The 27,678-nt window shown below is 38.0% G+C and overlaps 1 protein-coding gene across 15 annotated transcripts in view; it reads right to left on the reverse strand.

Annotated features, from left to right (window-relative positions):
* SOX5 (SRY-box transcription factor 5) overlaps window positions 1-27,678 on the reverse strand; it is a 1,090,001-nt gene that overhangs the window by 16,980 nt on the left and 1,045,343 nt on the right. For all 15 annotated transcript variants that reach the window (XM_070453774.1, XM_070453776.1, XM_070453775.1 and 12 more), the window contains one exon: window positions 19,714-19,859. In XM_070453774.1, coding sequence (XP_070309875.1) covers window positions 19,714-19,859 — 146 coding nt within the window. The remainder of the gene's footprint in view (window positions 1-19,713; window positions 19,860-27,678) is intronic.

Genomic DNA, 27,678 nt, shown 5'->3' on the forward strand with positions numbered 1-27,678 from the left:
CTAGATGAAAAATTCTCTTAATTTAGTGGCTTTGGAATCCATGTCTCTGTTCATCAAAGCTGGATACATGATTTAATAGACAACATATTTTAAATTGTCAATTGATATAAAATACAATAGGGGAACGAGAAACAAAAGAGTTTATATCAACTTTGGTTCTATAAGATTATATACTACTGACATTGAAATAAATTATATATTTAAAAACATACAGCCTTGCCCAATTTGTTTTGGGAATGAAAATGGTACTTTCAGCTGCTTTGTATGTTCTGAATTTTTTTTGCTGAGAGTCTGCTGTATATATTCAGCCAAGCCCAGGAGCACCAAGGACACCAGCTTAACAGGCTATCTTTATAGTAAATGTAGCTGCTAAAATAGAAGACAGTTACATTAAAAAAGAAAAAAAGAACAAACCACATTCCATCAACATGATATTAGAGTCTCTGGGTCAATGAAGACTTTACTATCTTTGAAGAATATATTGGGCATGGATTGCATTTCAGGTTTTGATTTAAAAGTGTATAGGGCAATAATGCTACATATTTTCTAGAGAGTTTTCCATTTTGAAGTAAAGTCTTTAAAGAAGAAACAGCAAAATGAAGGCAGTCAGAGTAAAAAAAAGAATGAAATGTTAAGTGACTCTGAAGATTCGGCATTCAGCTATATGAATCTTGCACCATCTTACCAAGGAGCAAATTAGTAAAGGCCAAGCTAAAGGACTAACTTACTAAAATTAGTAAAGGCCAAGCTAGAAAGTCACAAGTAGTTCTTACAATAAGTAACCTCTAATCATCTACCTCTAAAGCACAGAGTATAATAAAATGATTCAATTAGTTACCCCAAAGTGGAATTTATGATATTTAAGAGGATGTCAGTAGGAGACAGTGGAAGTAAACACAGTAAGCTGTACTTATTTTGTGACCTTTTGCATAGTCATTTAAGCTAATTCTCAGACACATTAATAGGGAAAATGAGAGGTGACTGGAGGAATTGAAGAAGATGTGGCGTACCTTTAACTAAAACACCTTAAAATAATATGTAAATCAAAATGGTAACATTGCCACAATTTAAAAACTCTCACTGACAATAAATTCAGAAGACAGAAGAATTAAGGTAAGGGGGTATATCATAAAACCCATGAATGGTTACATGATAAATATATGGAATGTGTATATACACGTGTGTGTGTCTATATATACATACATATATATATATGTGTGTATGTATGTATAATATAGTGGTTATGTAGTAAATAATTAACTATACAATTCCAGATGAAAATTGATCCTGCTATAAAAGTTCATATTTAGTTCTTCTGTATACGGGTATCTATGTGTGAGCAAGATTCCAGGTAATATATTGAATTGCCAAAAGAATGACCTGGATTTAAGAATAGTCTTCAAAACTTTAAATTCAATCTGTTCAGGAATATAGTAGGTGAATCAGCCAAATTATATAAAGCACAGATGCTGGTACACTGGGAAGATTCTTTTCATTCCATTTCATCTAATCCCATACATCCCTGGCCATCCCCTTCCCAAAGAGACCACCTGTGCACTGTCACGTGTAAACCTCAATCATTTTGATTCTGAAACTTGGGTTAAAGACTTCCTTTGCAAATGTGTGATTATTACTGATAAATGTGATTCCCAAAGTTATCCTAATGAAATTAACCCTTTCTAAATTTTTGAAGGCATGAGAATACCAGGCCACCTTACCTGCCTCCTGAGAAATCTGTATGCAGTTCAAGAAGCAACAGTTAGAACTGAACACGGAACAACAGACTGCTTCCAAATTGGGAAAGGAGTACATGAAGGCTGTATATTGTCACCCTGCTTATTTAAGGGTTCAGTTCAGTTGCTCAGTCATGTCTGACTCTTTACATCCCCATGACTGCAGCACACCAGGCTTCCTGGTCCATCACCCACTCCCAGAGCTTGCTCAAACTCATGTGTATCAAGTAAGTGATGCCATGCAACTATCTCATCCTCTGTCATCCCCTTTCATCCTGCCTTCAATCTTTCCCAAGGGTCTTTTCAATGAGTCAACTCTTCGCATTGGGTGGCCAAAGTATTGGAGTTTCAGCTTCAGCATCAGTCCTTCCAATGAAAATTCAGGGCTGACTTCCTTTAGGATTGACTGGATGGATCTCCTTGCAGTCCAAGGGACTCTCAGGAATCGTCTCCAACACCACAGTTCAAAAGCATCAATTCTACAGCACTCAGCTTTCTTTATAGTCCAGCTCTCACATCCATACATGACTACTGGAAAAACCATAGCCTTGACTAGATGGACCTTTGTCGGCAAAGTAACATCTCTGCTTTTTAATATTCTGTCTAGGTTGGTCATAGTTTTTCTTCCAGAGAGCAAGCATCTTTTAATTTCATGGCTGCAGTTATCATCTGCAGTGGTTTTGGACCCCAAGAAAATTAAGTCTGTCACTGTTTCCATTGTTTCCCCATCTATTTGCCATGAAGTGATGGGACCAGATGCCATGATGTTCGTTTTTTGAATGTTGAGTTTTAAGCCAGCTTTTTCACTCTCATCTTTCACTTTCATCAAGAGGCTCTTTAGTTCTTCTTTGCTTTCTGCCATAAGGGTGGTGTCATCTGTGTATCTGAGATTATTGATATTTTCCCAGTCATTGATTCCAGCTTCTGCTTTATCCAGCCTGGCATTTCACATGATGTACTCTGCATATAAGTTAAATAAGCAGAGTGACAATATACAGCCTTGACGTAATCATTTCCCAATTTGGAACCAGTCGTTGTTCCATATCCAGTTCTAAGTGTTGCTTCCTGACCTGCACACAGTTTTCTCAGAAGGTAGGTAAGGTAGTCTGGTATTCCCATTGAATTTTCCACAGTTTTTTGTGATCCACATAGTCAAAGGCTTTGGCATAGTCAATAAGGCAGAAGTAGATATTTTTCTGGAACTCTCTTGATTTTCTGATGATCCAGCGGATGTTGGCAATTTGATCTCTGGTTCCTCTGCCTTTTCTAAATCCAGCTTGAACATCTGGAAGTTCATGGTTCATGTACTGTTGAAGCCTGGCTTGTAGAATTTTGATTATTACTTTGTTAGCATGCGAGATGAGTACAATTGTGCAGTAGTTTGAGCATTCTTTGGCATTGCCTTTCTTTGGGATTGGAATGAAAACTGACCCTTTCCAGTTCTGCAGCCACTGCTGCATTTTCCAAATTTGCTGGCATATTGAATGCAGCACTTTCACAGCATAATCTTTTAAGATTTGAAATAGCTCAAGTGGAATTCCATGACCTCCACTAGCTTTGTTCGTAGTGCTGCTTCCTAAGGCCCACTTGACTTCACATTCCAGGATGTCTGGCTCTAGGTGGGTGATCACACCATCGTGATTATCTTGGTCATGAAATTCTTTTTTGTATAGCTCTTCTGTGTATTCTTGCCAAATCTTCTTAATATCTTCTGCTTCTGTTAGGTCCATACCATTTCTGTCCTTTATTGTGCCCATTTTTGCATGAAATATTCCCTTGGTATTTCTAGTTTTCTTGAAGAGCTCTCTAGTCTTTCCCATTCTATTGTTTTCCTCTATTTCTTTGCATTGATCACTGAGGAAGGCTTTCTTATCTCTCCTTTTTATTCTTTGGAACTCTGGATTCAAATGGGTATATCTTTGCTTTTCTCCTTTGCCTTTCACTTCTCTTCTTTTCTTAGCTATCTGTAAGGCCTCCTGAGATAACCATTTTGCCTTTATACATTTCTTTTTCACGGTAGTGCTCTTGATCACTGCCTCCTGTACAATGTCACGAACCTCCATCCATAGTTCTTCAGGCACTGTCTATCAGATCTAATCCCTTGAAACTATTTGTCACTTCTACTGTATAATCATGAGGGATTTGATTAGGTCATACCTGAATGGTATAGTGGTTTTCCCTAGTTCAATTTATAATGAGTTCACTGTCTGGGCTACAGTCAGCTCCCAGTCTTGCTTTTGCTGACTGTATAGTACTTCTCCATCTTTGGCTGCAAAGAATACAATCAATCTGATTTCGGTATTGACCATCTGGTGGTGTCTATGTGTAGAGTCTTCTCTTTTGTTGTTGGAAGAGGGTGTTTGCTATTCCAGTGCATTCTCTTGGCAAAACTTTGTTAGCCTTTGCCCTGCTTCATTCTGTATTCCAAGGTCAAACTTGCCTGTTACTCCAGGTGTTTCTTGACTTCCTACTTTTGCATTCCAGTCCCCTATAATGAAAAGGACATCTTTTTTGGTGTTAGTTCTAGAAGTTCTTTTAAGCCTTTATAGAACCATTCAACTTCAGCTTCTTCAGCATTACTGGTCAGGGCATAGCCTTGGATTACTGTGATATTGAATGGTTTACCTTGGAAACAAACAGAGGTCATTCTTTTGTTTTTGAGACTACACCCAAGAACTGCATTTTGGAATCTTTTGTTGACTATGAGGGCTACTCTATTTCTTCTAAAGGATTCTTGCCTACAGTAGTAGATATAGTGGTCATCTGAGTTAAATTGGCCCATTGCCATCTGTTTTAGTTCACTGATTCCTAAAATGTTGATGTTCACTCTTGCCATCTCCTGTTTGACCACCTCCAATTTATCTTTATTCATGCAATATTGTGCTTTACAGCATCAGACTTCATATTTCAGTGTCATATCTTTTTGCCTTCTCATACTGTTCATATGTAGAGTACATTTTGCGAAATGCTGGGCTGGATAAAGCACAAGCTGGAAGCAAGATTGCCGGGAGAAATATCAATAATCTCAGGTACACAGATGACACCACCCTTATGGCAGAAAGCAAAGAAGAACTAAAGAGCCTCTTGATGAAAGTGAAAGATGAGAGTGAAAAATCTGGCTTAAAACTCAACATTCAAAAAACAAACATCATGGCATCCTGTCCCATCACTTCATGACAAATGGAAACAGTGACAGACTTAATTTTCTTGGGGTCCAAAACCACTGCAGATGGTAACTGCAGCCATGAAATTAAAAGATGCTTGCTCCCTGGAAGAAAAGCTATGACCAAACTAGACAGCATATTAAAAAGCAGACATGACTTTGACCACAAAGGTCTGCATAGTTAAAGCTATGGTTTTTCGAGTAGTCGTGTATGGTTGTGAGAGTTGTACTATAAACAAAGTGATTGCCAAAGAACTGATGCTTTTGAACTGTGGTGTTGGAGAAGACTCTTGAGAGTTCCCTGGACTGCAAGGAGATCCATCCAGTCAATCCTAAAGGAAATCAGCCCTGAATATTCATTGGAAGGACTGATGTTGAACCTGAAACTCCAATACTTTGGCCACCTAATGCAAAGAGCTGACTCATTGGAAAAGACCCTGATGCTGGGAAAGATTAAAGGCAGGAGGAGAAGAGGATGGCAGAGGATGAGATAGTTGGATGGCATCACTGACTTGATGGACATGAGTTTGAGCAAGCTCCAGGAGTGGGTGATGGACAGGGAAACCTGGCATGCTGCAGTTCAAGGGTTGCAAAGAGTTGGACATGACTGAGCCACTGAACTGAACTGCTATAGAGGCAGCTGAATCAAAACGAGGGCAGTAAATTTCAGGTGGAGAGCTGGTAAATGGGAAGTTGTTGAAAATAAGAAAAATGCTTTTGTGAAAATAGAAAAATACATTGATAGGTAGAAGTGACAATTTTACCAATTGCACTCTTAGTTCCACTGGCTGATGAAGAACACATTAGTCAAGAATCTGTACAGAAAAATACCCCGACATACCCCCAGTCTTGGTTCTAGAACACAAATCAGTATAGCACTTATTCTTTAAACTGCCCTCTCAATGCTATTCAAACACTGCTCTGAAACTTACAAGATTCATTTTATCTTCTCTCTTTTACTTTTTTCCTATTAGAAATAAAGCAAACAACAACAAGAAAAAACATATTTAAAGCAATACTGGCCAAAATTCTGAACAGCCCTGAGGAACATCAGAATACAGGGTGTAAACAGATTAATGACTACAAAGAAGTCAACACGAAATAGTCCTGAGGATTTGCAAATAATGATCAAACAAGATGATCCATATGCTTTCTCTCTTGGATAAAAACTTCCTATTGGATAACAGCTAGAGTTCCTTTGGAAAGATGAGTCCTTTCTGGCTAATCAAATCTTATACAACTGTGTGAGTTTACTAAGATCAAGGAGAAACATTAGGTAAAGTCTGTTTTTACTAGAGAAAATTTTCTGATCCTATGTTGACTTGGACAAATATTCAAGTGAATTGTATCTAATCTACAGAAGAAAAGAAAGTTTTAGACAATATAGTTTCTTGGGGTCAGATGAATAACTCTAAAACTCAATAGTCAAAGAACCATCATTAATGTGTTAATATTCTCTTAGGGAACTGGCAGCTGGTCTCAGGTTCTGTGGCTTATCCAATAACTTGAATAATGGAAAACAGCACATGCACTGTTTGTCCATGGCACCAGGCTATGGACAGGAATCAACAAGGAGAGCCAAGAAATAGCTAAAGAGATGTGGGCAATTAGGTGATTAGAAGTGGTCATTAAAGATCAGTGCTTTTTAGGCCAATAATATTCCAAATGGCAAAAGGGTACAGATCAATGGTTAAAGGACATATTTAAAAATACAGACAATAACCTATATAGAAAATAATGACTTTGGGATCAGGAACACGAGATAACTAAACTCTGTCATATACACTAGCCATACTACTTAAGACAATTAACCTCCCTGAGTTTCAGGGTCCTAATTCGTAAAATGGGGTTTTAATACTTATATGATAGATACTTATTATTATTATACTTATTATTAAGTTTAAAAAATGAAGAAGATATACTATTAACATTACAGAAAAAGTAAATGAGAGAAATGGAAAAGAAAAAGATTCTTCCTAGAATACAAGAATTACAGGAATAGTTATTTCAATATGCATATTAAGTATCCTGCTGTGATTATGATCCTTTATTGTCCATAACCATAGTGGACAAATATGTATTAAAATGTAGATGCTTGTAACAACTCTAAAAGTTGTTGGGATTTTTCTTCTCCTCCTGTGCATCATTCCTGACAATATATTTAATCTTTTTTATTTTTCAGTTATTACTCAGGCATGATATAAGACTGCTGCTGCTAAGTCACTTTAGTCGTGTCCAACTCTGTACGACTATAAGACTAGTATTATTTAAATTGAAAAGTACTCCTACTCCATTTCTTCAACTTACGTAGAAAACAACTAAAAATCCACTGTGTTTGTAAAGGCTCAAAGGCACATCCTTGTTGATATTTCATGGAGCAGTCAAAACAAAACAAAAGAAACCCACACAAATTGTGCTCCAGAGGAAGTAGATATACTTCCTTAGTGTCCTAAGCCTAAACAGTACATGAGTAGATGCTTCCTCTATGACTCCTTGAAATTGGGATTTATAAGCGATGAGCTGTGCTCACCATCAGACAAACAAACACAAAGAGATGGGCTGTGGATCAGCTATCATAATGAACATCCCTGAAATAAAGCCCACAAAGCTATAAAACTCATAAAAAGCACATGCATGAAATGACAGAATAGAGTGTGGCTGTCAAATGTTGACTCAGTAACAGTTAAACCCCTTCTGGCTGCCCTTTTTTATGATCTCCTTCTATACTAATGGCACGGGAAGAAGAAAGAAACAAAAAAGGTTTTTAACCCTCCAATTATGTGAACCTCAGAGACCACCAAAGAAGATGAAAGATTATTTATAATGTCATAACGATTTATCAGTTGGAGATTTTTTTTCATCAGCCTAAGTAGAATATAAAGAAACAATGAACGTGCCTAAGACAACCCTCCATCTCTCAGTTTTACCCTTGTTTACTGAGATTGCCATTTTCTAAAAAAAAAAAAAAAAGCATCCACCCTGTAATATAACTGCACAAATGGAAGAGAAAGCTTTGTTGTAAAAGCTTTACAACAAATAACGTACACACACACATGCGCACACACACACACTTTTCGTCCAACACCAACAAAAATGCAATCTGAAGAAATTTTTCACTTATTTTATTCTGGTAAAACGTGAATTTCACAGACACTTTGGTACTCTGACACTTTGGTATTCCTTAGGAATATTTTTCCATTCATTTTCTCAATCAGAGAATCATATGAATATATGAACTAAGGGATAGGAAAGGTCTATAAATATCTTTTGGTTTAGTCATCTAAAAAAAAAGCCTTATCTAATCCTATTTTTTCCCTTCCAAATTCAGAGATTCCTATTGTGAAGAAAATAATAAATTAGAACCCAAATTTTGTTTCCACAATCTAATTTCTTTTTGCGAACTCTGGAAGCTAGCTTCATATATTCTTTGAAGTATAATCCTCACTGAATTTCATAGAAACTTAGCTTCATCAGGAAATCTGATCAAAGTGAATTGTATTGGAAGATCAAGTTTTCTTAAGAAGTATTATGAAGCTGAAGGTAGATGAAATTGTTTTGAAGGAAATACACAGCTTCTATGAATTCAAATCTTAATCTGAATGAATACATTTCCAAGACAGAAAAATGACTTGTGGGTAAAATTGATGAATCCCTATTTATAATTTTTAAAGAACTGATTGTAAAGTGGGAGAGATATTAGAAAGTTTAATATAAAGAACTAATTCGGATTTTCATGAATAAAGAGAAAAATTGAGGAACAATGACCTGAGCACTTAATGTATATTCTGGAAAAGACAGAGTTGATTGTTATTTGTTCAGGGCCCTTCATAGAGGAGGTGGTGACAAGAAGCTAATACAGATTTATTGCGAAAAACTATGTTGTAATGGTCTAATTTCTTTTTCTACAAAAATTGGAAAACAGACTAGGGCAGCTCATGGCCATAGTGTTTTGAAATTCAGCTCAGCTTTGGGTTATGTTCCTATCAATAAATATATTTGTTGTCTTCATGGAGAAAGTGCATAGTGCCTTACAAGATAGAGTTGAAGAGGAGATCAACAATCTCTGTCTTTAACTATCTTAAGAAACTCCAGGTTTATGAAGAACCAAGACCTGCTGTTTGTGAAAAAGAGACAGGATTTCGCCATATGTAATAAAGCAAAAGAATACTAACCAATGGCTGTAAGCTACCAAGTGAAAGAATATGAACCACTGAAGAAAGAGTTATATTAAAAAAAGATGTCTATTCCTTGAGTGGGCTGTCTTAGGATGCAGAAATTTTCACTTCCTTGGAGGTTTTCAAGTATTGGCCATATGACTACCTTCCTGGCAATGCAACATCAGATAATAGGTTGCATTAAAGGCCCTTTTCACTTTCTTTCAATTCTATGTTCCACTTGACTGCAATTGCTCAAACAAAACTAAAATATTTTGACAAATATATAAAGATATACATGTTTCTCCATCCATGATGATAATTTCCTCAGAAGCTGTTAATTAGTTTCAAAATGTAAAGGCACTCCATTTATAGTTGAGAATGCCATAGTCATTTTCTTAAATTCAAGGAAGATACTTCAAATTATGAAACAAAAGTTAAAAAAGATAAGATTACTGAAATAAATTTGGCGAAGGGACTGTCCAACAATACTAAGATTTATATATTTAGGTACATGGTGAAGGACACAGTCTTCTGTCCAAATTCAACATTACTGCCATGTAGAGGAAGAAGTCACTGAGTGTGGAGGTGTAACGCACAGAAAAGCAAACTCAAAGGAATCTGTAATAAACATATAATTCACAAAGAGGGTATATATGAATAATATCATGGTAAAATACTGGTCCTTGCTTACATGTCCCAGGGGTGGTTATGGTTTGAAAAGGAGAAGGTAGGAGAGGAAAAAACTAAGACCTGGGTTTCAAGTGTCAGAAGTCAGCCAAAGTCTAAAAACAAGAGTTTATTTCAAACCATGGTATATACAGATACTATGCACATCAAATCAGATCTCAAGGGTTAATTTGAGAAAAATAGGAGGCCAACAAAGAAAAATAGAATTCACAACCTACACAGGATGTCCGGTAGGTGGGAGGGCTGCATAGATGTAAACACAAAGCTGGAATGAGGTCTGATGATAATTGTTCTATAAACAATGGGTAACTCAGTTACTGAGCTACAGAATTGTATAGAACTTTTTCATTTTTCCATTTCATAGAATAAAGTTGTAAAACTGTCTGCCTTCTTATGAATGTAGCCTCAGTAGCCAGTAGTTACTTCAGTTAAATAAATATAATTAGACTATTTTAAAGAGAAATGGTTTGGTTCCGAAATACTGGGTCTGACAAATAGAAACAGGCATAACAGGGTTATAGTTCACTTTTCAATTATCCATGGTAGTTTTAGAGAAAAACTTAAGAGTAGAATAGATATTTAAGATCTCATTTTAATGAACAGCCAAAACTTCACATGTTTTATGAGAGCTACTATGAGAAGCAAAATAAATAAGATTGAACATATTCTTTCTGTTTTCTGGCTCATTCTCAAAAGAAGGGGGCTGGTGTGTAGTGAAAAAAGGGAGACCTAGAAAGGGAACAGACACAGGAAAAACAAAGAAATGAAGAAAAGATACAGACAGAGGCTATGGAGAAGCTGGTTGCTAAAAGGATTTTTTTTGGTGATAAATCCTCAAAAATGTACTAAATAATATACACGGCCAACGCTGGGGTACAAGGTAATCAAACAGGCACTGGCTTTCGTCTTGTATGTCTTCAGCATGGTCCATTAGAAGAGAGGCTGAAATTTGAACCAGAGGACCTTGGTTTAAAAATTGATCTACCACTTGAACTCCTATAATAATCTCACATCTCAAGTTGTTTTTTTTTTTAATTTTTAAAACAAAGATATGAATACTGTCCTGTTTATACTATGGTTCTAAACTGAAATTTAATGTGAAAGCAATTGGAAAAAGGTAAGATACAAACTAAATATATCAGCAGCCATTATTACTCCTTTATTAGTTGTATACTCATAAACAAGTCTTATTTGTAAAAGAAAAGGTGCAAGTGGACTCAGTGGGACCCTTTGAAATAAATGCTAAACTCAGAATATTTTCCTCATAATTTTAAATCCATATTGTTAATGTTATTTTTAGATAAACAGCAAGAAAACACAATATACCTACTAAGTATGAGAATAACTGAAAAACAAATGGTTCTTTGATTAGTTCAGTGCCTAATGTTGAATTGTCTTAAAGACAACTATTTAATCTTGAGGCTAAGAAAGGGAGAAAGGGAGAAGCGAAGGAAAGGCCATTCTTAGTAGACCAGGTTTTTAAAAATAACATTTCTGGTCCAACAACAAAAGTGATTCTTATTTTACTTAGAAAACTTGAAAAAAATCAGAAATGTGGGTACATACATGTAAATTTACAACCCCGTCATCTTGGCATAATGATTGTTTATTCTTCTTCTGGTCTTTTATCTGTGCAACATGGAAATGTACTTTAAAAATATCTAGATTATCTCCATACAGTGTTTTCAAATGTGCCTTTTTCAGGAATCTTATCGTGAGCCTATCCTTATATCCTTAAATGAATAGACAATTTCAATCATCAGAGAGGCCTGTGGGTGTCTATCTGAAAGCCCAATTTGGCATGCCCTGTGTGTCTCTTTTTATTGGACCATCCTGCACTAACCCCTCTACCAGAATGATGTAAAGAACACAAGACTCTCTGTTTGAAAACATGCACAGCTTTTCTAGGCTTGAAAATTAAACCATAAAAAGTTTACTAGGAAAAAAAAAAACCTTTAAAAAGCTCCTTAAAAACTCACACCATAATTGCTCCCCACCAAGCGTGGGCACTTGCTAGCTGCAAGTAGTGGCACTGTGACAAATGTAGCAAAACTGAAAGCAGGCTATACTAAGAGAAAGAAAAAGTCTTCCACTGGCCATCTGTGAAAATAAGGCATGTGGCCATTAAATGCAGAGGCTGTAAATATACACAAACTCCATGAAGCAAATGGCAAAAAAGGACTAAACTTCAAGCTCAAACAAATCAAAATGTTTAATGCATAGTTACCACTGCTGGACGAAAACAGCTCTGATCTTTGCAGTCTGCAAACTCGGCATGTATTTCAATTAAATACCCCCAAAAAGAAAAGAAAGAAAAAGAAAGAAATGAAAAGACACAGAAGAAAACCATCTGGAACAAAAGGCTATAGACAGCCTATACTCAATTTCTAGAAACAAACAGCCCCTTTAACTTGCATCAGCCTGTCGAGAATGTCGATTGGAATTATTGAAAGGCTGACATATAGAGTGATGGATGGGTGATGACATAATACCTATTTGCCTTTTTGTCATGGTCTGTGAAAACTGGCTGCTCTGTGCTGATAATATTCACCAAGGGGTTTTCCTCTCCCCTCCTGTCCCATAAGAAGTGTTCCCTAGCTAAGACACTCAGAATTAAGAAGGTTTTATGAAAGAAAAACAAAAGAAAAGAAAACCCAAGGATCAAATGCCAACTTGCATATAAAAAGCTGGTCTAGATTTTCTAATAATCAGTTGCCTAGAAAGCAGTTCTCTATCCATTTTACTTACATATTTAGAGAGAATTCAATAATAAAAAGGCAAATATTCAATTTCAGATTTTGTGTATCTTTGAATTAAAGTTACAAAATAAATAATTACATGTAGAGATAAACATAATATATACTCATATTTTTTATAAAGACAAAATCTTAATCATGTGTGTTACTTTAATTTGTTCCCAGGTAAATTCTAATCAGAAGGTTTGAAAGTCAAGGGGCATTTCGACAAACACCCATGCTCACTCCAAGAAAAACCTCCTATTTTGTCCCACTGCTGCAATGATCTGTCTCATCCCCTGCAGAATGATTTCCCTAACATGGCTTCCTCCTTCATGGGAGTTTTTCCTCTTACCACTGAAATGTCCAGCTCTAATGTGACTTCTCTAATTCCTTTTGGCTAAAGGCAACATCTCCAAAAGCCATCCATAAATCATTAATTAATTGTAATGCCTGCCACTGAATACAAAGGTGTGAGTTCCTGCATACTCACTTTTTCAAAGCAAACCTGTAATTCACCATTCCTCACATGCCTTCTCCTTATCTAAGAGCAGGAGCATGTGTTAGATAATGCTCAACTAGATACACTGTGTCAGTTTCTGAAGAGTTAACACTGTTGGCCCCATCCATCAGCTGGCTAGCGAAGCATCAGGAAAGAATGATGGATGTAAAATTATTACAGGGCTGCCATCTGATACACTTACTGCCATTTGTAACTAATGCTGGGACTGACACACTTTTTTTTCATTATTAAACATCCACATTAAGTCAACATTGGTCACTGTCATTTCATGTTCGGCACTCTGTTAAAGGGAAAGAAAAGGGTTGACAATGGCAGAAAAGAGGAGGTTGTAATGGAAGAGTTTCAAAGTGCCAGAGTAAAAAATATTAACTTTTGTTTACAAGTCCATCCATGTGTATGTGGTAAGGCTTCTTACAAATGTGACTGACAACAAATAGAGAAACTGATTTCATTATTAAGTAAATCATTATTTAAAATATACACCTTATTCACTAAATTTTCATCTTATTCTGTGGAAATCTGACAAGAATTTTCACTGAATCTCAGAAGGAAAAGTAAGACATTTTTCCAGATATTCTTACTTGCAATTACTGATTAATGCATAGCATGTGCAGGTGTTTAGATTTCACACACACATCAGGCAATTAATGTTTGATGCATAAATTCTCTACCTTGAGACATATCTGTATATATTTGTATGTTTATTTTTGCGAATGACATCTATTTTATATATAAGAAGTAATACAGAAGTTGGCCATAATATGTAGAAACTATGTGAATGAATATACACTCACTGACTTAACCTGGCTCCAAGCAATGTTTTCTTGTATGCATGCCTGTATGAAATTTAATTCCTTCTGAAAACACAGACAAGGTATAAGGCCCTGGGCATGTAACAGAGAAGAGCGAAAGTAGGTAGATAGATGACACCAAATGTAATTAAAACAAACCAGCTTTATGATGAAAATATTTGAGAACCTCGATATCATTTTTATAATGTAGCTGTGGCTGACAATGGCCTTTTCCTACCCAAAAGCAGAGATGCCTGCTCCTTGGAAGGAAATCTATGACAAACCTAAACAGTGTATTAAAAAGCAGAGACGTCTCTTTGCCGACAAAGGTCCATAGAGTCAAAGCAATGGTTTTTCCAGTAGTCATATATGGATGTGAGAGTTGGACTAAAAAGAAGGCTGAGTGCTGAAGAATTGATGCTTCAAAATTGTGGTGCTGGAGAAGACTCCTGAGTGTTACCTGGACAGCGAGGAGATCAAACCAGTCAATCCTAAGGAAATCAAGCTTGAATATTCATTAGAAGGACTGACACTGAAGCTGAAGCTCCAACATTTTGGCCACCTGATGTGAAGAGCCAACTTATTGGCTGGGGAAGAATGAAGGCAAAAGGAGAAGGGGGCAGCAGAGTATGAGATGGTTAGATAGCACCAACAACTCAATGAATAGGAGTGTGCACAAACTCAGGGAGATAGTGAAGGACAGGGAAGCCTAGCCTGACCGTAGTCCATGAGGTTGCAAAGAGCTGGACACGGCTTAGTGACTGAACAAAAACAACAACAAAGCCACCTGGTCTTGCTTTTGGTCCCCACCAATATAATCTTTGATCTTAAGATATCCCTTAGATGTGAGGGTGATCTGGCTGTGACCTCTGTCACCCCACTGATCTTTAGGGTTGACTAGCTGATCTGGCTGGCTAAACAGGTATTCCCTTTCCTGCCTCATGGCTCCATGTGTATCCTTCCTGGAGCTGCAAGCTTGGTGGAAAAGGATGACCTTCCCCAATAGGGGAGGGTGCTTCTTCAGTCAGGGGTACACAAGAAGCTGTTCTTCCTTGCTAGAACCTCTGAACAAGCTCTCAAGGCCCATTTGTAGAAGAAAGTAGGCTAATCAAGCTTCCAGGACTCCAGACACACCTAAATAAGGTGCTATCTGTGGCAGTCAGCTTTTCTTTAAAAAAAAAAAAAATATATATATATATATATATATATATATATATCCTTTGACTTCAGGAAGGATAGGATAAGGTCTCTAATTCAGTCCTGGAAAATAAATTGTGATCTCTCTTCCTTGATCAGAAATGTGCAAATAACCCAGGTTTCCCCCAATGAGACACTGACAAGTCAGCACGAAGGGTGCAGTGAAATATCGCTCTGTGAATGAAAAAGGAGCTTTAGTGAAGAGAAAATAACTTCTGAGTCTGCATGCCTTCAATGGATAGTTGTAGGTGCATCAAAATTTTGTGACGCTAAGGAAACAACCTAGATAATCATGATTTCAACCCCGACATTACTGAGCTGATGAACTAAAGCTACCAACCTCTTACTCCTGAACTTCATTATGTGCTCCAAATTAAGCATTATTTGCTGAAGCTACGGTAGTTAGATATCCTGATACATGTCATGAAAAGCTTTTCTAACAGATATTACAGCATAGGCCGTCATCTTTCTAGGACAGCTACAATGGGAGTGAAGGAAGTGATCAAAGAAAGCTCTGGTGTGTTCCACATTTCAGTGCATGCCAGAGGGCTCAGTCCTGAAGAACCTACCTCCCAATGCAGGAGATGTAGGAGATACAGGTTCAATCCTTGGGTTGGGAAGATCCCCTGGAGGAGGAAATGGCAACCCACTCCAGTATTCTTGCCTGGAAAATCCCATGGACAGAGGAACCTGGTGGGCAACAGTCCATAGGGCTGCCAAGAGTCAGACATGTCTAAGTGACTGAGAACACACAGACAAAGATATCTTCAAATACAAGGTCAGAACCTGAATAGGAAGCTGGTCAAAGCTGTGCCATTTGGGTGTTAAAAATGCAAGTAGGTGGTTTTTATTAAGCAAATGTATATATGAGGGTCTTCTGAGTCTTCCTATCTGAGAAGATGACTTATTTATCCATAACACTAATCTGTAACAGAGCTGAGTGCTAAAAGATAACATTATTTGAATATACAATCAGGCTATAATTAACCAGAGATGACAATTATAAATAACACTGTGTCCCAGAGTTTCCAAGAAACCTGACATACACAGTTCTTGGGTATGTTGAAACACTTCCAAGAAAAGTAAAGAAATGAAAAATCTCTTAGAAGTCTTCAATTAAAATGTGTTTCAGTACAAACGACTTTCATTATGTGTTTTGGTACATATGACTGGAAAACATTTGTCCCTCTCTTCACACCTCTAATTGTTTTCACTGCCCAATTACAGCTTTTCAGAATTAAGACATTCTAGTTAAGACAAGCATGTTGGTCATTTGAAATGTGAAGAAAAGTTAACGTGTATAAGACTTGTGTACCCTAGAAAACAGATCTCTGCTATAGGTTTCCAATTATCTGGATTTTGGGACACGCCAGCTCCCTCTATCTTTCTCTCTGCTTCTTCCCCACTTTTTACATTTATGTCACGTACTTTCAGAGTTTAGGAAGTTGGGAGGATTGTTAGAGAAAAATGTCATCCTTTTAGGGGGGAAGAGGAATTTATATATATTGCCTTTATTCCTTTTGTTAGGATCTGTGAGGCAAAATTTCAAGCCAACTACTGATCCAACTATATACTTTGGCCATGGATGAAGTTGGACAATTATAACAATCTATTAAAAAGGTAGGTATTAAAAAATGATGACACCATATGTCTAGTGATGCTGCTTCATGTGGAAAAACAAGCAGCCACTTTTGTTGAGTCAGGTTTATAACTGATTTGATATGCTCAGCAACACAGGGTCTTAATTCAGTTCCTGTAGGAATTTACCCACATAAATATGCCATGATTAACAATCAAAATCATAATTTGATCTAAACTGTAAACTCTGTAACAGGCAGAGAACATATTTTCTTGTTCTCAATACAAGTACATAGCAGCACTGTCCCTGATACATATGGGTCCTAATGTTGAATAATGACTAATTAAAAGGTATAAATTTGACATTATTTCATTCCCATGAGTTGCAAGCCATAGATTGATCATTAATTTGGTACAAATGTCAGCTAAGCCAGTTCAACAGGAAAAGGCAACCACAGTAATTCCTGCTTCTAAGAGAGCTTCAGTCTCAAGTGTCAAGGGATAAACTAATTTGAATTCTCCAGCTGAAAAGGTTTACTTATGCATTACAAGTGTTTGCCCGACTACTGCAATAATGGATTTTTACATTTTCATGTTTTACAGTTACATGATGCAATTTCATTATTTTAGATTTTCACTTAAAAACCATAAAAATATAAGATCATAGTTGAAGATGTAACTCAATTGCATTGAAAGGGCACGGTGAAGAGATTCAGGAGCATAAACTTCTTGAGGATGAAGATATCTTAATTGGTCAACAGATTCTGGCAGGTATTACTTCAAAAATAGATTTTTTTTAAAAAAAGTTACTATAATTCTGTAAAAGAGAAAGGAAAATTGAAAGGAGTAGTTTTTAACAGAGGAAACTCACTCATGCAGCTCAAATAGGAGATGCTGACCAGAGAAATAAAACAAAGTCTGATTGTGGAAGTGGAAGATGAAGTGGAAATAAGGTCCCGAACAATGGACACTATGGAATAAAATGAATGCAGATGGTTCCACTCCTGTTACTTAATCAAAAGGCTGAGCAGAGTCACTGGAGCCGGCATGAAGTCATGTGTTAGAACAACAGCTGATCTGTATTAGAGAAGATTAACTCGCAGTGCCATGGTGGAAGGCCCAGGATTATTTTATGTACTTCCATTGCCTTACAAGCCGTCAGCACAATTATTGCCCTCCGATGTGAATGACTGATCTGTAACCACAGCTAAACAGCATGCTGCTTAGGGGCCTAGGAGCTTCATGAAGATGAATTTCCATACCATCAAAGTGCTTTTAATGGGCTCCCTGATCCAACCACAAGGCCTGTTTTGCAAGTATATAGAACTCTGGATGAAGGCTTCCTGTCCAAAAGGATTTGGTCGGTTGTCACTTGACAATTCCCAGCCAGCACAGGGGAGGAGAGGGGGGAGATAGGTAGAGTTGTCTCTGCTTTGGAGGATTAAAAAAAAAAAGGGTACAGATGCTGGCTGAATGCAACCAACTGCTGTATCCACAGCTGAATTCAATGCGCTTAACAAATAACGGCAATTTAGCTATGCTTGCGAGGAATAGCTTGAGTCACTTTGCATTAGCATCTGGCTGAGTGTTAAACTCATTTCTACATGGGGTGCAGAGAAAAGGAATTTCTGTTCAAGCATCCTTTCAAGAATGTTTAAATATTTGAATATAAATTCCTTTATGCTTGCTATCATTCCTTCTTTGAGCCATCACTTCGTTTTCCCCCTTCCCTTCTGGTGCTTAGCTAGAAAATTTTCTAGCTGTCCTTCGAGCTGCACCAGTGTTGCTCTTCTTAGGATGTGAGACTGCTGGGGAGGAACACTTGACCATGCTTGGCTCTCCCCTCCGGGAACAACAGAACTGAAATCATGTCTCCATCTTTCTGACCCATGGTCAGGTCAGAAGTACAGAAGAACATCACTTCAAGCATTCTATAGTAATAAAACACATTATTTTTTCTGAATAAAATACAATGTAGCTTAGACAAAATAGTTTGAAATTACTGTAGCCCAGATAAAGTACACATGTGGCAGGATCACACCTTCACTATGCAAATTGCTAGCTTCTATATCCCTGGATTGGGAAGATACCCTGGAGAAGAGAATGACAACCCGCTCCAGTATTCTTGCCTGGAGAATCCCATGGACAGAGGGGCCTGGAGGGCTACAGTCCATGGGGTGGCAAAGAGTTGGACACGACTGAGTGACTGACATTTTCACTTTCACTTAGAGATTATACGTAAAATTCCATAGAAAACCTGGGAAACCGGAAAGTTATCCAAATGAGCAACCTGTCCATTCTGGATGATGCCGTTTGCTTCATAAGCTTCCTAAGGTAATTAAGTTTTGAGTTATTACTAAGTAGCTGATCATTGTTTCTCTTATATACTGTATTTAGCTACTGGATTTTGAGAAAAAGGGGATTCAATAACACTTTAAAATTTGAATTAAAAATACCAAATATGACCAAAGGAAGTATAATCACTTCAAGCCTTCTATAGTAACATATTATTTTTTTCTGAATGCAATACAATGAAGCTTAGGCAAAATAGTTGAAAATTATTATAGCACAGATAAATTCAGAAATTTCACTGGGCTTAAGTATAATAATAGGTATATTAATACTGTCCCCATTTTAAAGAAAAAACTTTGTTTTATAATCAAGTCAGAATTCCCAATTGTGCAGTCACCTACAACGTGACAATGCTTTATGCTGGAAACATATTATGACAAGCTCAGGCTCTCAGATACTTAGACCTCGAGCATGGGTATCATCCAAGCTTACACTGATTAAAGAAGATTCAGCTTTTTCAAATCCAGCTCATCCCCAAATACAAGTTGAGCATCTCTGTAAAGCAGAAGTTTCACTTAGACCCAGATATTTCAAATGCCACTTCATTTTAATACTCAGTGGTGGCAGAAGAGGGGATAGTAATTGTCAATAAGGTTCAGATGGATAGAAGAGAACTATTAACGCTTCTCATTTCCAGATGGTTTTGATTAGGATGGGCATGAAGAATTCTGTACTGATCAAGGGAAAGAGGGAGGGAGAGCAGTCATTCTGAGGATGGTGAGAAGAGAAAAAGATAAAGAAGACATTCAAGCAATTTAAGTATTTTTGGAAAGCCAACCATTATGTTAAAAACTCACCTTTTCTGTCCGGCAGTTATTGAGACCTAGACTATTCACAACAGCCACCTTCCCATCAAGCACCTGCTGTTCCCGCCGGAGCTGCTCCTTCATCTGCCGAGCTTCTTGGATTGCCTTGGTGACAGCATCATGGTCATTTAAATAACCTGAAGATGTAACAGAACGAAGGATATGTTTTGCACAAACATATAGACAGGTTAACCTTCCACCATAAAAATCACTTCTTTTTTGGGAGTGGCTAGTGTCTGACATGTACTAAGTTTTTCAATGGGATCAGTCTGAAATGAATGAATGAATGAATAATTGATGATGACTGATTCACACAATTACATCAACATGGTGCCAAACATCTGTTGTCAAAATGTAATATTTAAGTGAAATACAGCTGGTTCCACATGTTGGAAAAGATGTTTAAAACATAATCTTTAAATAAACTTTTTTAGTCACCTGAGTATCTTGTAGTGAAAAAATACAACCTATCTTTCATTTTTTTTCCCTATGAGGATCATTTGAATGTTACCAGAGGATACAAGTATTGATAATTATCACTGTTATTTACTGATACTCTCATAGTATTCGAAATGTCAATTTAGAGTTTGAGTATGATACTATTAGGTCTGTCATATACAGAAGGAACAAATCATTATTAACTGACTCTGGAAGAAGAGCATTCTCCCCCTTGCATCCATCCATGGTGAAATAAACCATAGGCGGCAGTGGCTTGTGACAGGTACAAACTTGCAGTGGTGAAGAGGCTAAATTTCAAGCACAGAATGCAACCAAGCACCTGTAATTGTTGGATAAGAAATGGTGGCTACTGGGTAACTATAATCACACTTAATTCACACTCTTAATAGGATGTTCAAATGACCAACTTGTGTCTGCAACTACACAATCCAGAGTTAGTAAAAAAAAAAAAAAAAAAAAAGCCAAGCTATGTCTTTTAAAGAATAACAGGTGTAAGGAGAAAGGCTAATTTTAATTTTAATTTTAACACTGGTCATTTAATTTGATGCACATTATGCTGATAAACTGCATGATTTTAGGGTAGAATAGTGAGGGAAAGGGATCATTTTGCAAATATTGAAAGGAGAGCTAATGTATCATCTTTCACTGTCCCTATCTTTTAACTAGGGCATAAAATGGCATAAACTGAATCTATAATATGAAATTGCCCAGAAAAGGGACTTGTTTGTGACATGAGGCTAAATCTAACCAGATCCATTGGTGAATTGTGACAGATGGAGGGACTGTGAGACAGAAGGCAGGCACTAATCACACATAAAATGACCGGCTTGCCTCAACATGTTCCATGGATTCCAGCAAACTTTACACCCTAATCCATTTTTAGAACAAAAAACATCTGGGCCATAAATCCTCTAATCTGCCAAAACACGCTATTAAATCCCCTGATTTGTTGAAAAACACTAAGATTAAAGAAAGGAAATATAAAATGGCTAACTGCCGTGTTAGGAAAGTGTTATTAATACGCTTTCTTTGTCTCAATTATGAATGTTCTGGTACTAAAGAGCCTTGTCTAATCATGTCAGATTACACATCCTCGTTATATTACTAGACTCTTCTATCTGATCTGCTGATTGCCAAAAAAACCTAGAATACTTTCGTGCTGCTTAAACATTTCTATTGAAGAAGCTGATGTCAGATTAGCACAGTGCTTTGGTGCTGGAAGGCTTCTAAATGTGGCATGTCTTTTTCCCTTTATTATGCACAGACTGAGCATTGTCCTCTGATCTTGAGGCAGAAAGAGAAGTTCCAGGGTAGGCAACAGAAAGGGGAGCCTTGAGAGATACTATCTATTTTGCTTTTCTGAGCTCAACTCATTGGAACGTATTCAAAAAAACAACACATCCTTGCTCATTATAAATACAATATGAATAAAACAACTACTTAGATCTAGGTCAGATTAACCTTTAGGGTTAACATGTACTTTAATTTATGGTCGTTTTTAACCTTCTAGCATCCTCAGCATCCTGACTTGATACTTAAATATTATTCTCTAACTCATTGTGTTCACAAACACTACTCTAGAATGAAATGCTGCTCTTACGTGACAGGGATGTTTTTGGAATATGTTCATTTAGCAAAAGATCTTAAGAAGGTCAGCCTGATTTTCCCATCCTCTAAACCCTGCTCAGATGGTACAGAATCTGCCTGCAATGCTGGAGACTTGAGATGGATCTCTGGGTTGGAAAGATCCCCGTGGAAAGGGAATGGCAACTCACTCCAGAATTCTTGCCTGGAGAATTCCATAGACAGACGAGCCTAGTGGGCTACAGTTCATTGGGTCACACAGAGTCAGATGCGACTGAGTGACTAACACTTTAGTTTCACAAACCTTGTTTATGTATGGCCTGGTACAATGGTACCATGCATTTCTGTAATCTATTTAGCTTCTCCGGAGCACAAATGTATTGGAAATGGTTCGGGACATGGCACTGAGTCAAAGTATGAATTCTTTATGCTTTTTAGGCCCTGCCAAGGTAACACTGTGCAGGAGAAATTATTAATATATATGCAGAAAGGATGAAAATTATTTTGGGGGTGCATAACTGACAGACATATGTTCTGCAATGGCTATTTCCAATGTGAGGTGTGCGTGGGTGTGCAGGTAGATATAGGTGTTCACTTTAAAAGAAATATTCTTGCTTTCAGAGACCTGAGCTTTAGTTAAAATGCTACATGAAATTCTAACATGTATCTGCTGTGTTAAACCAAAAAGCTGTTTATATATTACAGAGTTGAATCATAATAGGATTATTTGCTGATTCTTTATATTTTGTTCTCATCACAATCACCTACTTCCCAGTCTTGCTGGTTTCTTCTCTCAGTAAAAGACCTCATTTCTAATTCTGGAAGACCAATAAGGCTGAACTCTCACCTTCATGTCCCACCCAGACTCCTATTCCAGGCCAGCTTCAAATCTATCACCAGTTGTACCCATTACCTCTTTCTGTTTCAATGAAAAATCAAGGCAAATCCCCTAAACTCACACTCTAGATTTCTATATCTCTCTACTGGTTATTCTCTTTCACATTTCCATCATCCACTTGGACTTCTCTACTATTGTTACCATTTCCACTTGCAAGTACCTAAGGCTCTCCTACTGAAACAAGCAAATAAATTCTCTCAACTTTGTGTTGCCCTCTCTTTCCAATCCTGTTTCTTTACCTTCCAAACCAAATTTCTCAGGATTCATATCACATACTCTCATTCCTACCTCCCTTCGCATTCTCACTATAGTCTCGTTTCCACTGCCCTTGCTTTTTCAGATGCCAAACCCAAGGGCCACCTTCCATTCATGGCAGAAACAGCACTGGCAACCCCCTTGTTACTGAAACTCTTTCCTTCCCTGTTTCTCATCACAGCACTGGATCCTCATCTCAATTACTCCATCCTCATATCCTTGCATGAGATCCTTCTTCATCTGCCCCTTAAATTTGGTCCAGGATTTCAATCACCAGAAAATAATTTGTGCTTCGGAGTTGGATAAAACTGAACCTTACTACTTACTTGCTATATACAAAATGTAAACACTGTTTTACCTTTCTAAATCTCAATGGCCTCACTGGCTACATGGAATAACCTCACTAGATAATATGGCTTTGTGAAGATTAAATGAGTTAATATGGTCTATTAGCATAAATAAATGGTCCATGAAAGTTATTCAGTAACTGTCAGTTTAGTTACAGAATGGCATAGTGAAACAGGTAAAACTTGGGCATTGGATTCACATGGATCCAGGTTTCTACTTCTTAGGAAGTGTGATATTTGCCAAATTATAACACTTAATTTCACTGAGTTTCCATTTCTCTCAACTGTAAAATGAACATAAGGCTAATGGAAGAATCAAATGAAATAACACGTGAAGGAGTAGATAACACTTGGTATACCTGAGGAGGCAGTAGAAAAAAATGTTCTTGCATCTTTTTCCTCTTTCATTTTTCCTTATATGCTCATCCTTAGCAGTCCTGTTGCACAGCTTTGACCACTATGATAAAATCTGTGAGGGGATATCCTTTGTTGTTGGTACCAGGTTCAGTGAAATGGGAGTCACACATTAGAGTTCAAAAGACCCCGAATGAACACTTGATACATTTTATTCTGCCTTCACTATATACTTGAGCAATAAGTACATCTCAAGACAGGATCAGAAGGAAGGGTAAGTGTTTAGGAGAGGTTTGGTAAGCTTCTTATGAGGAAAATGGGAGGGCAAAGACCAATATGGCTTCCCGTTAGCACCTCAAATGACATTTGGGAAATGCAGGTTAGGAATCATTAATGTAAGAAAGGTGTGAAAGTCTGTGACTGTGTTACACTTACCACAGTTTGATTTTTCATACCTTGGAGTTCGTTCTTAACCATAATCAACAAAATTCTCAAAATTAAAAAAGTCCCTATTATATAAGGACTGATGCTGAAGCTGAAACTCTAATACTTTGGCCACCTCATGCAAAGAGTTGATTCATTGGAAAAGACTCTGAAGCTGGGAGGGATTGGGGCAGGAGGAGAAGGGGACGACAGAGGATGAGATGGCTGGATGGCATCACCGACTCAATGGACATGAGTTTGAGTAAACTCTGGGAGTTGGTATGGACAGGGTGGCCTGGCGCACTGCGATTCACGGGGTCACAACGAGTCGGACACGACTGAGGGACTGAACTGAACTGAACTGATTATATATTTTTTGGGCTTCCCTGGTGGCTCAGCGGTAAAGAAACCTCCTGCAATACAGGAGACCTGGGTTCGATCCCTGGGTTAGGAAGATCTCCTGGAGGAGGAAATGGCTACCCACTCCAGTATTCTTGCCTGGAGAACTCCATGGACAGAGGATCCTGGAGGCCTATAGTCCAATGGGGTCACAAAGAGTCAGACATGACTGAGTGTATACACATACATTATATATTTTAAGGGGCCAAAAGCAGGGACCAACTGGAAAGTCCAATCTAGAGGGGATAAAATCTAAATAGAAAGAGCGAATGAATGGCTGTTCCACAAGGGCAAGAGCCTGTTAAAAGGTGGAAGGAAAAACAACAAACTACTTGTAATGGGTTGAACTGTGTCTCTCAAAAAGACAGGCTGTGTCCTAACCCCTGGTATTGGTGAATGGCATCCTTATCTGGAAACTGAGCCTCTGCAGATGTGTAAATTAAGGATCTTGAAATGAGATCACCTTGGATTTATGATGGGCCTTAAATTCAATGATCTGTGTTCTTCTAAGAGAAAGGAGGAAAAAATTTTACATACAGACTCAGGGAAGGAGGTTACATGAGCATGGAGGCAGACACTGGAACTACGTATCTATAAGTCAAGGAACACCAAGGACTGCTGAAGCCTCTAGGAGCTGGGTTGTTGCTCAGTTGCTCAGTGGTGTCTGACTCTTTGTGACTCCATGGACTGCAGCATGCTAGGCTTCCCTGTCCTTCACCATCTCCCAGAGTTTGCTCAAACTCATGTCAGTGATGCCATCCAACCATCCTGTCCTCTGTCAACCCCTTCTCCTCCTGCCTTTAGTCTTTCCCAGTGTTAGGGTCTTTTCCAATGAATCAACTCTTCACAACAGGTGGCCAAAGTATTGTAGCTTCAGCTTCAGCATCAGTCCTTCCAATGAATATTCAGGGTTGATTTCCTTTAGGATTGACTGGTTTCACCTCCTTGCAGTCCAAGGGACTCTCAAGAGTCTTCTCCAACACAAGTTCAAAAGCATCAAATTCTTTGGTGCTCAGCATTCTTCATGGTCCAACTCTTACACCTATATATGACTACTGGAAAAATACATAACTTTGACTAGATGGACCTTTGCTGGCAAATTAATGTCTCACTTTTTAATATGTTGTCAGGTTTGTCATAGTTTTTCTCCCAAGGAGTAAGCGTCTTTTAACTTCATGGCTGCAGTCACCACCTGCAGTGGTTTTGGAGCCCTAGAGCTGGGCGAGGAGTGGAACAGCCTTTCTCCCAGTGCCTCCAGAGGAACTAAGCCTGCTGATCCCCTGACTCTGGATTTCTTTCTAGCTTCCAAATAGTGAGACTCAGTTTATGGTAATTTTTCGTGACAGCCTTCCAAACCAATATACGGCAATTAGTCTTAAGGAAGCTCCTAAGACTCAAGGGATGATCCCAAAGACTGTAAAGTATCTACTGCCTGTCCCAAACCCTTCCTAATTTCCAGCCACACAGGCCTGTCTGCCAAGCTTCTCTACTGGACTGTCCCGTGCAGCATGTCTAGCATGGAATTCATCATCTTCCCACCACCTCATCCTGGTCTGCCTACATTCCATGTCCCATTCCAGTCGCGCATCAGTCACTGGGAAGCCACTCAGACACTCCTTCAGTTCATATGTACAAAAATAAGACAAGCAGTGTCTGGGGCTACGCCTCCTCCTCAGCTCTCAAATGTGCTTCTTCTCCATCCCCACTGGCTCCTGCTTTTGCAGAAGCCACTTCATATCTCACTTGGACTGATGTTTTCACCTCTTAACTGGTTTCCCTCTTTATGCATACACCCCTTGAGTTTCTCTCCTACTCTACTTTCAGCTCAAGCATTCCAATATCTTCCAAAAAAGGGAATTTGAATCACTTCACTTTACCCAATTAAAAACTCCTCTTACTTCCCTGGTAGCTCAGCTGTTAAAGAATCTGCCTGCAATGCAGGAGACCCCAGTTCAATTCCTGGGTCAGAAAGATCCCCTGGAGAAGGGACAGGCTCCCCACTCTAGTATTCTTGGGCTTCCCTGGTGACTCAGATGGTAAAGGATCTGCCGGCAACGTGGGAGACCTGGGTTCGATCCCTGGGTTGGGAAGATACACTGGAGAAGGAAATGGCAATGCATCCCAGTATCCTGGCCTGCAGAATCCCCATAGACAGAGGAGCCTGATGGGCTACAGTCCATGGGGTTGCAAAGAATTGGACATGACTGAGCAACTTTCACTTTCACTTTCCTACCCCAGAGCTTAAAGGAGCACTTTTTAAGTTGACAATCTGAATATTCTGTGAAAAAATAATTCCATGTTCAAAAGAGTATGGGAAATACTAAATTAAAGTTTAAAAGGTTTCTCTGTGGCATGTATTCCCCAAATCTTGAATACATTAATGCGACTGTGAATCTTCTAGAGATAACAACAGCATCATATTCCAAATATCCTGGAACAAGAAACTCTTTAATGTTCCCCCAAAAGCATCATTCTGGGATAAATTCCAAACACTTTAAAATGGCCTAATAGTCTCATGATATCAACCCTGCTTATCCTTCCCACGTCATTTCCTGCTGGTTTCTCAAGAGCTCTGTGCTTAAACTGCATGGAACTATTTCCTGTTCCAAGGACGAGCCTTCCTCTTCACCCCCTCCTCTGTCTCCTGAGCTTTCCTCTTAAACTGAAATAGGCGTTTTCTGGTGTGTTTGGGAATTTACTCAAATGTCAAGCCTTCTTAAGAATTTTCCTGACATACCCCAGACATGCTCCTTGACAACCTTAGTACGTCTCATCCCCAGGCTCCTGCGAAAGCTTGGAGATGCTTTTACCATCACGCTGTCTCTTGTTTTTGTAAGTCTGTCTTTCATGCAAATCTATAAGTTATTTGAGGGCATTTGTTTTTTTTTTTTTTTTTTTCCTTTCAGCCTTTTATTCCTTTGGCCCATGGTAGAGTCTGTTGAAGGAATAAATGCATATTTCTAAGTTGAAAGTATCTTCCTTTGTAATTTCAAGTTCATTGATGATCTACTTCATATAAATGGGAGCCTGAACCACATGACACAGGTTTCTTAAAATTCATGGCTTTAAAGTGTACTATCAGGGTAATACAAATTCTTATTTACTGCTTTTAATTATTTTATGTAGAACTTATTGGTTGTAGTAAAAGTAGGGGAACATGTTTTTCAAGTAATATTCCAAAAATATTAAGTTTTTTCTGTTTTCTGAGTCACTTATCAACATCAAGTTTTTGGTACT

Source organism: Odocoileus virginianus, chromosome 23 (assembly GCF_023699985.2).
Source record: "Odocoileus virginianus isolate 20LAN1187 ecotype Illinois chromosome 23, Ovbor_1.2, whole genome shotgun sequence".
NCBI lineage: Eukaryota > Metazoa > Chordata > Mammalia > Artiodactyla > Cervidae > Odocoileus > Odocoileus virginianus.